A 13,373-nucleotide genomic window follows, 5' to 3' on the forward strand; every position below is an offset into this window, starting at 1 on the left:
ATTCCTCGTATTAGATTTCGGCAGTCTCCGGTATGTGCGCGTTGAGGAACAATAGTACTAAATAGGTAATCAAGCAGCACTTCGGATAATGGCGGAAAGAAAAAATCCTCAATCTTTTCCCAGCTAAAGTGGCATTTTCATGTTTTACATAAGTCAGTCCCTGTTTTAATTTCATTGTGGACCTATACTTGACATTTTGGTAGCATTTTCAAGGAGATTTTATGCATTTATAGAAATGTTCATACCCACATTTTAGCTGTCAGTTTGAATGATATTCCATAGCGGTGACATGTCAGACAAAAAATCTCTCTTAGAAGACACATGACCCCTACTTTTCTTGGTGTTTTGGGTGGTTTATAGGTCATTTAAGAAGATAAGGCTAGTAATTCTTTTTTTTTAAAATGGGCCTGGCTATGTGTTACAGCTCTCAGAAGTTTGTTAATTTTATATAGAACGTATAGCAAATTTATTTACTACTGTATAACCTTGAGCTGCTTTTTTGCCCGAAGAACTCCGAATTGCCTGTCGAGAATACGCAATCGCACGGAAGTTGCCGAGTGTCATTCCGTGTCCACTCCTTTAAAATAAAACTCAGATGTTGTATTCAAGAGGTCAGTGTGCTGTATTTATTTCTAACTGTTTACTTTGTTATGAAACTGGATAAGAGTAATGTTTCACAAACACAGTGTTAAGTGCATCTTCCGCACTTGAATATTTGTTTTATATAATCATTTTTCGGTTTTCGTTTCAAGAACGTAGGAAACCGACATTGAACATCACTATAGAGACAAATATCTGAAGTAGGTCACTTTACATATTACTTAAGCAAATGACCGTACAATCAAAATGTTATGAAGTCTTAAATTCGATTTGACCGGACGTGCATTTTAGGCGGAATTTGACTTTTGTGTGTGTGTGTGTGTGTGAAAATAAGTATTAATGAACTATACTGTTTTAAAGCCGATACACGACCAACATTCGATACTGTATAGACAGGTGTATTCATCTTATATGATGAAATATTACGTATTTTCTCATTAATCAATTCTTTCCCTGAATCATTCATTGTAGAATTAATGTTATTTTAGGGCTAATTTGACAAAAGTATTGCCAAAATGATGTTCAAATTTGACAGTATCATCAGTAAAGGCGTTGTCAGATTTTATCAATTGTTTCTTACATGTTTTTTTTTATATTGACTGTAGAAGTAATGTCAAACATCTTTAATACCCGATAAATTAGTATCTGTTCTTTTATTGTCTCTCACCTGTTCTATGTCGGTGCGACTTTCGGCATATCTACCAGTCTGTTAGCACCACCTGCTCAAAGAATGCAAAGACAAAAACAAAGTTTGTTGTCTGCTTCGTCTGTCAAGCTTTTGTTCAAAAGATCTTTCGGCACTTTTGACGGTTCTGTATGATATAAAAAGCCTGTTTTTTATGTCAAAAAGGAAACCTATTTGTAGACTGGTATAAATCAAGCATGCATAGTAACGTTTGAATGTAAAAAAAGCAGTGGTTAAACTTTATTCTAAAATTTTAGAGTACTCGTATATAATAATCAAATTAATGTATGAAATCTATAAAGGTCCTCCGGAAGCATGGAACGTAACCAAGCAAAATTAAAGCAGAGTCAATTCATGTGCGGTAGATGGATGTGCCAAATCTCTAAGGCACGTAGCTGCGGCGCGTGATTGCATTATGCGTAAAATATTTAGTAGACGCCATGATCCCAAAGGACTAGAATATTTTTTATCAACATTGCATGTCGTATAACAGATTTTGCAGTTGGAGAGATCATATTTTGTTTTGTCTTCGGATAGAGAAGTTTGGTAAACTGTCTGTAACTTATTCTATGAGTACTTTCTATATAATGACGTTGATTGTAGGTCTTCACCAAACTTAAACATTCGATTTAAATTAATGTCAGAAAGTGGCATATGTTAGAAATGCTTTGCTTGATATGGTATTTTGGATTGCTTCAACCTTCTCTCCTATTTTGAATGAAGTTTTTGCCTCTCAGTAACAGTACAGAATCGTCATTACTCATAGGTTTTATCTACATTAGTATATAATCTTCTGTAAACATTATCTGGAAGACACATTCTATATGTCATCATTAGAGAGGAGTTCAAAGTTACCGTTTAATTGATATTAATTTACACAAATTCTGGATTCGTTACCTCATTAGAGATGTCAGTGAACTACCGGTAATACTTTTTTCTCAAGGTATGGTTCATCATTACTCATTTAGATATCAGTAGGTTAATTCACTAACAAAGATTTGCGTGAAACAGTAGATAAAGTAGGCCTTCTGTAACAAAATTAAATTGCAGTCTTCTGTATAAAAAAAGGACAGCGATGTTCGAAGGACGCAGTCTCTCTATTTCAAAATATCTAAACAATGTATGTATTTTGAATTTTAAAATGTTAAACGAAGGACATGATTATACATAAAATAAACTAACAAAGTATTATTAAACAGATAATAACAATGACAAAACAACGCAGTAGGGCGCCTTGGACCAGTCCTTGGCGAGTTTGAACCAGTTTATTGCAACAAACACTCTCTTCATCGCCACAATGTGCAAAGTTACAACACACGCAAAGCCGACAAAGGTAACGAAAGAGATCGTATATTTATTAAAACTGTCTCATGTAAAAATGTAAAGAACACATACGAACTACATACACATGTACGCCCTTGATGTGCACATGAGGTCAGCCGTGTTATCAGATTGGCGATTTCGGCCGCTTGTCAGTCCGTGCCTAAGGATGTACATCAAAGTGATTTATTCCGAAACATGCTATATGACCAGGTCAATTATAATTTATCTACATCTACTCACTGGCCAAAAGGTTGGGAACGTGTATGACCGGTATGAAGAAATGAACATTTATGGGAAAGGAATGATAAAATGCTTACTATATCGTTATATTGTACATCAAGGTAAATGAGTACGGGAAATATCTATTTGTCGTTTTTGCTATTAATTAAGTCTCAAGTTTGATACTTGCTTCCCTGAAACATATGGGGCTGTGGAGAAGACGAGCTTTGAGAATTGTGGAAGCAAATCAGTTTAAAGAAAAGATTTGACTGAAATAACGAATGTAAAATTGGAGGGAGTCGTATTATAAAATATAAAATGTTTTACATTCATCAAAAGTTCAGACACTCGGGGTCAGGACCCCCACTCTCCTCCATCCCTGCCAACTGCTAGCCAGTATTTTTAGCAATATAACACGTACTCCGCGTAAGTGACGATCAAAAAATGGATTTTGTTACAATTTCAGCAGGTTTTAAAAATGCAGTCGTTTTTTTCGTACTATGATTCATATTTCAGGACGTGTGTATATTAGTATATTATATAAGAGATTTTTCTGCTCTTAAAATAACCAACAGAATCTGTACTTTGGTACATGTTATTATTATAAAGAGGTCAAAGAAATATTTCTATTAAACATATAGTAACATTTTACTGAAGTAATAACAATGTGTTTGCTACATGCTGCTTTTATGCTGAAGTAATTTAAGAAATATGTTCTGAGTGTGTTTTGTGATAATAATAATATAGGCACATTAAACAACTCATTATATCTGTATAAACAAACACATTTTCTCTCTTTGTATTGGTTGTGTTTATTTATAATTTGTATCAATTCTTTACAGTCTAACATCAAAGGTGTATTTATTCCAGAATAATTCCTTCATTATCGTAATGCAACCGGTACAATTTCTAAATATTTGTTTATGTTAGGAAATCACAGGGTATCAAGTTTGTAACATTTTAGGAGTACATCTAAAATCAAGGTATATCCATCTGTTCTAGCTGAGCGGGAGTTGATAAAAAAACATGCTGTTCAGTGTTTATAGAGCCACCGCTATTACGGTGATAGTATCAGAAGAAAGGTTTTACAACGCCTCTGTTTTTGTTCCCTTTGAAATAGGTCTTTAATACATATAACAAAAGACGAAATGTGGTGTTCATTAGGCATTGCACAAAGGCTGTAGTCTACTAAATCGTATTCTTCATAGAGTAGGGAGAAATGGGTGTTCTTTAAAGCTGCAAGGTTCCGGATTTATGTCAATTTTTCCGAAATTTAGAAAATGCTTTCAATAGAAAGGAAATATAAAGTGATTCAGTGAATTTTAGGAACTTTTTATATATAAAAAAACTCTTTTAATTATTGAAATTTGTTGAAAACTCTCTAAAGCGTTAGTCACACTATTGAAATTTGATGACATTATGATGTCATGTTAACTGACGTCATGACGTCATACAAATGTTTAATTTATAATAAGAAACGCGTTGCAAACTTGAGTTGTAATCTTTCTTTAACCATATTAAGCAAGGTAGAAGGAATTTATATTATACTCATTAAACTATCTACTTAATACAGTACTGGTTTATCAATTACGGTAATTAATATCAATTCATAGATGTTTTATTTTATTGAAAGATTGAAATTTTATTTTTCATTTGAAGGCATGTGCCTTTAATGTTGTAGATTTTCCAATATTTGTCCCTTAAATATACTGAATCAGTTTTAAGCGTAACTTGCTGTGAACATTACTTTGTTTTGAGTCTAATAACCTTAACTATTTTTTTTTTGTAATTTCAAATGATCAACTGGACTTAAAGGAAATTGCAGAATTTGTAATATCTTAGTATTGGAGGCGTGTATTGCAAGACAATAGACATACAGTTAAATCAGTATTGATGGAAATAAAGCAGACTGAATGTAAAATGTATTTGTTCCCCATTCCTTTTATTCCCATCTAACATTTCAGTTTTGAAGCAAGTTTAATGTTCCAGAAATATTATTAAATAAGTGTTCAGTATATACAACAAAACACATTCTACGAAGATCATACCAAACACCTGACAAAACCCAGACATTTCTAGTTCCAGGCAGTATCAGAAATAATTTCTTGAGGTACGAAAGAAGAAATATTAATTTGTTTCAGTGTATAATCTTGCCTGTAAGCTCTCACAGTTTGATTACACAGGTGGAAGACACGGAAACATGCATACACGTGTTAAATACATGTATAATGAGAAATACATTCTCTGTTTGAGTGCAGATTGTAAAATTGATGCTTAGAAAAAAACTTGTCTTAATACGTATCTTTCCATCTCTATTTCCTTGTAACAAACTGTTCGTATTTTTTTAGCGTTGTTCAAGTCATACCATAGTCAATGACATGATTGTATTGAAAAAATGATTCAGTGACTTTCAGGCACGATGTTGATTAATAAAGAAATAATAAGTTCTCAAACGTGGTTTGTCGTAGAATAACCTGAGTTTTGAGTTCTTATGCGTAAGAATATATCACGAAGCCGTAGGCCTGAGTGATATATTGTTTCGCATAAGAACGAAAAACTCGGGTTATTCTACGATAAATCACACTTGGGAACTTATTATTTCGATTCTAACACGACATACTAGTATCAAAAATGTTAGAAAAAAGTGGTAACTACTTTTTACGACCGTACTACGCACCTGGATCCGATGACGTCATTGCACGCGAGTGGTATATTGCAGAATAACCCGAGATGGATTTTGCTCTACATGTATATAGGTTATTTGCTGGTCGTGTTAGAATTTTTAACTCGTGCTGCACGAAGTTTCAGTGTACCATGCATATATTCAAGCCACAGGAGAATGACTTGGTGCCACTACGGCCATCTTATTTTCTATTTTTCAAAGCACTATAACGGAAGACGGGAAAATCAATGAATGTCACGTAGTCATCATTTGCGGGACAAGAAAGAAGTTAAGTTGACTTTTTGTATAATTTCAGGAAACATCAAGATAGACTCGAGTACAGATACAGGTCCTGGCGAGATGAAACCGGCAGCACACTTAATGGGATCAGTCCGTAAACCAGAGCAACCAACAGGTGTGTTCTAAAATAAAACATGTTATTGTTTATATATGATTTAGTTAACATCAGCTGCTTGCAGTTGTTTGCTCTTCACCCTGGGTTAAGAAACTCTTAGTGTATACTATATTAGTCGTGTGAGGTTTTCTATCGACTTAACAACAGTCCGATGGACAATTTTTTAAGATGTTTTTAAACGTTGCAAACTACCATAAACTCGTTATCGAAACTGATACATTGATACAACGCAATGTATATTTATTAATTTTATTTTGTTGGGTTTAACGTCGCACCGACACAATTATGGGTAATATGGTGACTTTCAAGCTTTGATGGTGGAGGAAGACCCCTAGTGCCCCTCCGTGCATTATTTCGTCACACGCTGGCACCTTAGTAGAGCCGCCGACCTTCTGTAAGCCAGCTGGGTAGCTTCCTCACAAGAAGAATTAACGCTCCGAGTGAGGCTCGAACCCACATCGATGAGGGGAAGTTATTTGAAGTCAGCGACCTTAACCACTCGACCATGGAGGTCCCGCAATGTATATGAAAAGAAAAGAAAACATATGACTAACATTATCATAATATCAGTTATCCAGGTTGCTGGAATTGAGTAAGAAAATATCATACCCCGTTTATATACCTGGACTCCTGCTGTAACAGACGACTCGAATATGTCAGTCAAATTAATATTTGTAAATATTTATTTTCAGTTCCTGGACGACAGTTCCCTATCTCACACTGGATCAGCCAGGAAGACCTTGCCTTTACAAGCAAGGTACAATACCGACATGGCCGAATTGTCATTCTGGAAGAGGGCCTGTACTATGTCTACAGCCAGTTATCCTTCTTGGAAGTGTTTGATAATCCGAATAGTATCGAGACTGGTTCCCAGTCTCTCTCGCATTACATATACCGATATAACATAATATATCCACACGGCGGAGAAGAAGCTATGATACAAAATAGTATCACAAAGTGCTGGGGCCAGAACAAAGCCTTTGGGGAGTACACGAGTTATCTAGGTGCCGTATTCCATCTAAGACAGGGCGATGAATTGTTTGTTAAGGTTTCAAACTTGACATTGATTGTCAGGGAGCCAAAATTAAATTATTTTGGTCTATTTAAAGTGAACTAATCAAAGTGCTTCGATTTTATTCCACAGAAATTATTCCAAGTGTACGAAAGTTCCAAAATTGGCGTTTAGGATGGTGTTCCCGTTACAAAAAAAAATCATGCCAAAACAGTATAACTGAGATGATTAATGCAGTAAATAAAACATAAGTAATTTTGATAATTTAAAGCACATTGTTGGCAAAACACCTTCATTCCTTAAGGTTGTAGAAGCATTTGTAACGCCAGAGAGTGAGCATGTTTGATTAAAGCCATTGTTAAAGCCTTTAAAATTACATGTAATCGTTACATCAGTCATTTTATATTCAGTATCTTAAGATCTCATGTATAACATGTTCTAGAGAGAATGTTTACAATTGTGATTTGGTTCCAGTATGTCTCATGGATATATTCTTTATTATTCCCTCATATTCAAATGACCTTCAGTGATCAAGATGAAGCATGTGAAACAATCTGCCTGAAACTCTGCCTGGGATTGTTTATAATGGGACTGTTATGCTCCGGAACATATAAAACTATGCTTTTTATGATTTACTGTAAACAAGGTGGTTATAATTTTGAAATCTAGGTACTAAATGGTTGCCATTATTATTGAATGAAATACCCAGTTTGGTAGATATTAAAGTTGTTGACTTTAGGTTCAATGTATTCAGTGTCATTTAACAAGATGGGCCTGTTTTTCGAATCAGGATAATTTCAACAGTATCAATTTGTAGGTTTAACTACGGTATCATTTTTGTGTGTGGTGTACCTGTACGTTTAGTTGGCATAGGAAATGGAACCAAATAACATTTTGTTTTATACTTGTGAAATGCGATGTGTAAGTGGTATCTCTAGATAAACTAGATGATACATAAATGTTACATTTTGGTCATACAAAGGCTTAAAAAGTCACATACCTTCATAAACACAATTACTATGTCTAGAAAGGGATTAATGTAACAATATTTTGTAAAGTTGTATTTTGTATTTTCATGATTTTAGATGATTACATTTCCGTTTTAAAACAAGTTATTATGAAAGTGAAGTTTTCTGTATTTCTAACCGCAAACATGTGGTATTTCTGTTTTAAAAAGCTGTACAGTTCTTTAAACACAACAGCAAGCGTGTCACCCTTACTTATTGTCAATAAACATTCCTACTTTTGTGTAAACCAAACACCCATGATTATTGATTACATAATATTATGTGTAAACTTCGTATTTATAAAAGTGTACATATGTGTATAGATTCAACACGCAGTTTGTGTCACAGAGAGCAAGTGGATTCTACAAAACTATAGATTGTCCAACCTTCGTGGTTCCTAAGTTGTGGGAAATGTTCGATACGTTTGCGGCATTTTATGTGGTACATTGTATTTTAAACTATTATTTGTGCGTTTTATCTGATAGTTGTACAGATCATTTGATCCTTTGGAACGGTCGAAAGTGTCTTCACCAGAGTCTGTCAAATCTATTTATAGTTTCAGTATCAAAATTATCTATTATGACCGCATGTTTCCACATACATCATGTAAAGGAAGACTTTCGAAATTCAGCTACAGTAAATAGGCTCGATTACTATCACTGAATTTGCCGGCATAATTGTTTTTGAACTTAAAAAAAAGCATTGTTTAACTTTTATTTTGTGTTGTACATATTTGTAAGTAGATTATTATTATATTCCAATTTTTACCCGTTGTTATATAATCGTTAAAATGTGCTTATTATTTAAGTTCGTTTTTGTTCTTAATTGCCAAATGTTACATAGTAAATGTGCTCTTAAATGAAATCTCATAGTTTCAAATTGTTAAATTGTTATATGATTACATATTTCTACCATGTGCTTAGTTTTGTACATTTAAAATCATATGGCATATGCATTTCCAGTCCGAGATAAACAAGAACCAATTGAAGGCTTAGAGCGAAACTGGTCTATCTATAAGCCCTCGAAATCGTATTCCATCTGTACATGCCTAAAGACCGCCCATCATATGCTGCATTTTTTTCTTACTATAAACGTTCTTGATATAAGTGAGTGCAGATTTTAACATTTTGGGCGTCTTTCCATTGAATGTTAATTCATATTCCAAGTTGTATTTATTCAAGAAAATGACATATATGATCATTGTTCTGAAATGTTGTTTTGTTCAGTTAATCAGTTTGTATAATTGCCCTGCCATATGCCACCATTCTACTTATCATTATTGTAACATCAGGAAAATGCTTTAAAGTAGCCAGGGCTTTTCTGTTTTACTGCATTTGAAATATGTAAAATATCATTTGTGAAAAGAACATTTAAGGCAGAGCGAGTAGAAGATTTTAACTTTCACTAGTTCGGAGTTAGTTGTTTATTTTGAAATTGTTGGTCGTGATTTCTTTAAATTTATCGGTATAAAAGGTATGAGTAATCTTTAAATTTACATTCATTCATCGTATACAATGTCATTTCTTTGTACGGTTCGAAATTGCTGCCAATGTATTATGTAAAATAATTTTGGAAGGAATGTTAAAAAATTGAAAAATGACGATTATGCGTTTTAAAGCGTTTCTTTTCAGAAGAGCCGTTAATGTTTTCAATTCCTGCGGATATAGCAATGGGTATTTTTAAGTTTTCACTGAGTCTTGTTCTAGTACATGTAGCCTGAAGTACCATTAAAATGTTTTGCGTGCTTAACCTATGTAATTGGAAAATGGCGCTTTACAATTCAGCTAGAAAGTCATTGCATATTCGCTCTGCTGCTAAAAGGTGTTGATTTCCCACCTGGGTTAAATAGGTTGCTTTTATTGTATTGAACATTGGTAAAAAAAAAAGTGAATTTGTTGAAGGTTGCTGGGAAACGTGATTTCAAATAATATTATAGATTATAGAGCGGTGTATTAGGAAACTTTCATACTAATATAATACTTAATTGTTTGAAAAGCATGGTATGTCAATTTGATTGTAATGAAACTACAAATTAGAAAAAAAGGAACACACTTGTGCTGATTTATGTTTTTAATTATTTTTAAGTTATATTTAAAAGTTTGTTGTATTTTTATTGATGTTTTGTTGCTATGTTGGTAATGCTGCGAATTTTGTATTATAGAAAATGTTTTAGTTAGCGAGTCCGTTTGAACAAATGCACAGTTTTAGTTTAGTTAGGAGTAGCAAAGTTGTCAGTTCTTGACCTGATTGTGTCCATGTTTGTTCAGCACAATGTTTTATACTGCATGGGCGTAGGAACAGGGTGTAGGGGGTGGGGCGAGGGTGGAGGAACAGCAACTTTCGACCCCATAAAACTGACTTTTCACAGAAATAAGACCGTACTAAGAGGAAAGTTGCCAATGTGAGGGAGTATTTAGATGTACAAATATGTCTTTTATCAATCATGGGAAGAACAAAAACTTTGGTTGTCCAAAAAAAAAAAATCAGGATAAAAATGGATAGGTTTGAGGGGTTACCCACCCTTCCGTCCAGCTCGTTTGCCCCCCCCCCCCCCCCACCCCGCCCACGTAAAACTGTTTTCTGTTTTTGTTTTGATATTTAACAAATGAAAATTAATGGTTATATAGTATAATAAGTCTACAAATATTTTGTCTCGGATTACATATTTTTACACTTTGCCAAACAATTGAAAATACACTTTGAAGTATTAATATCTGTAAAATAGTCAGAATACATGTGTTCCAAATCATGTCATTTTCAGCTAATTATTCATGGTTGGCATCAATAACATGCATGAATTTCCATGTTCAACATTTAGCACAACATTCATAATATTATATTCATTTATTCATTGTGAAAAATTAGTCTGCCTTTTTCAATAAATTGCGGAAATTGATATATGTTGCTGTAGAAGGATGCTTTAACCTTTACCCTGCTATTTTTCTAAAATGGATTGGTCCATCTTTCAATTTGGGCGGTACCACTTGTTTATCAAAGGGGTGTTCATTTAAACCTTACTGACTGAATAGCGAACAGTGCAGACCATGATCAGACTGCCCGGATGTGCAGGCTGATCTTGGTCTGCACTGGACGCAAAGGCAGAATCGCTTGCCGCCAGCAGGCTAACGGTTCATGTATTTACACATTATTGTGGACTAAAGGTGGTTATATCATACTACATGTAATGTCTTACTCTTTCTTAAAATAATTTTGTTTAAATGAGAAGAATGAAAATGCTTTTTTGTGTTTGCATTTTGTTTTGATATAACATTCGATGTGCACATTTTTGTGCGTTTCATGTTTATCTTTGCTAGTATGATTAAATTGTTTTCTTGTATGAAAGTTAATTTGGAATCAGTAAACTCAATCTTTTACTAGATTTGACCGTTCCGAAATTGTCATTTTAACCGAAGTGAAATTATTTCAGGTCATTTATTAAGCATTTTTAAAATTTATTTTTATGTTTTTCTGTCAATAGAGTAAAAGTTATAAAACTGAAAGCATGCAGTTGGAATATTTTGACATTTTTGCACGCTTGTAAAATAACTCAGTTCCGAAACATTACAAAAGTAGTTATTCATAACCTGTAGTTGGTTTTCGTTTACTTTATTCAGTTAGAACTTGGTTAGAATCTCAGTTTAATCTCAGATAGAGATTGCAGTGCAGATGTACTCATGATTTACTTAAGAAATAATATACTCATCCAGTGATTTGTCGTTGAATAAATCATTGTTTGGAGTTCAGATGCGAAGGAATTATATCACAAGGGCGCAGTCCGAGTGATATAATAATACGCATCTGAACGACAAACAATGATTTATTCAAGAGCAAATCACTAATTGAGATATGTTATTTCGATTCTAACACGTTACCAAGGATTTTAAAGTACATCCTTGACGACATTCGTTAAATATTTGCCCGTTTTCAATCGGTTTCTTTTCCAGCGCACCGCTATGCCGTTTGACGCCATGACGTAATAATTGTGACGTCAGAACAGTGATTTGTTGTATAATAATTCACTGTTTTCTGCTTTCTTTGTTTAATAGGAAAATAAATCGGATCGTGTTAGAACGTTTTTTAGTTTCAGTAGATAATCATTTGTCAGAATTTGAATTTGATCACTCACGGAAGCAAGCTTAAAGTACATTTTTGAACATCAGTATGAAATATATGTTAGAAGCGGTAAAATTTGACTGAATTATTTAGTTTTGGTTTATAGTATATTTTAGTTATTGGTGGAGTCGGTTTTTGTGTTACTAAATTTGCTAACATTACATAGGGAGTCATCTTGTATAATTTAGTTTCTGTGAAATGACGATTACATTAACAGTGTGATTATTTTTGAATGTTTGTTTATTGTTACTTGATTGCTTGCAAAAATTTTAGCACATCGGGAGCGAATATCTTCTAAATCAAGATTTTAATGCTAGAGCAGAAACATGTTTTTTTTTTAAAGGAAGCAGATGTCGCGCAACTTGACGTATTTTATTCAGTAGATTAAACACTAGACGGACTTTCTGAATTCTTTTACTCTGTCTAAATAAAAAGCTTTTCATTTTGTAAAATTAAATTTCACTTCTGTTAAACTCCCAACATTAGTCTTGACATTTTAAAAAAGGGATATTTGTATAAATATAGTCCAACATTTTCTATATTTCCTTCTCTTAACATCAATGTTTTTCTCGCATCTTCCGATCATGTGTGCTGTGCTTACCAATTCAGTTCTTTTATGATGTTTAAGAAAATTGTACATTGCGCTTTTCATGAAGCAATGTGATATTTTTGTAACAAAAATGTGATACATCGACTTAATAAAGTTGATTCAATTGATATTTACAGTGTTTGTCTTCACTTTTATCGTAAATCTTTTACCCTGTGGTACCAAAGCTACGCCAGCGGTAGGTGGGTACTGACATCCTTCAACGTTCGTGGTGTACGAAGGTGCTTCAAAACGTTTTGTTACTGATACGCTTCAGTATATAAGTACATGGTTTTCATGTTTAATACTCTGCTCGAAAAGCCCGTGGAAATCGGGGAAGAAATGAAGCAAGTTACACGCATTTGAAATAGTGACAATTGTATACACTGCCTATTATCTGTATGTTGACACGGCCAAGACAGTGAAAAGTGAAATACGGGCCTGTATCAAAGGGCGTGTTGCTTTCGCTTAGAATTCCAGCAAAACAAATTTTTAATGAACTGAATATGTCGTAAAGGTCGACCTCAGACATCGTTATCATCTAAGAATATTGATGCTGTCAAATATATGCCGCCAGCTTCTGGCCGCTCGGTCGCCAACTTCAGCAACATTAACATTTTTTGTTGCGACAGATAGGAGGTATTCTGTGGAAGAGAAAGCGAGAAGGGCGGAAATAACAGTTCACACTATTCTGACTAAACAAACAGGTCTCCAAAATGTCTGTGCCAGGCGGACCTCTCTCATTTATTGA

The 13,373-nt window shown here is 33.9% G+C and overlaps 1 protein-coding gene across 2 annotated transcripts in view; it reads left to right on the top strand.

Annotated features, from left to right (window-relative positions):
* Positions 1–12,755, top strand: part of LOC123554920 (tumor necrosis factor ligand superfamily member 10-like) — a 47,256-nt gene extending 34,501 nt beyond the window's left edge. For both annotated transcript variants that reach the window (XM_045345353.2, XM_045345350.2), the window contains exons 4-5: positions 5,806–5,904; positions 6,597–12,755. In XM_045345353.2, the coding sequence (XP_045201288.2) occupies positions 5,806–5,904; positions 6,597–7,021 (524 nt within the window). In that variant the 3' untranslated portion in view covers positions 7,022–12,755. The remainder of the gene's footprint in view (positions 1–5,805; positions 5,905–6,596) is intronic.
* Positions 12,756–13,373: the final 618 nt, after the last annotated feature.

This window comes from Mercenaria mercenaria, chromosome 7, assembly GCF_021730395.1.
Source record: "Mercenaria mercenaria strain notata chromosome 7, MADL_Memer_1, whole genome shotgun sequence".
Lineage (NCBI taxonomy): Eukaryota > Metazoa > Mollusca > Bivalvia > Venerida > Veneridae > Mercenaria > Mercenaria mercenaria.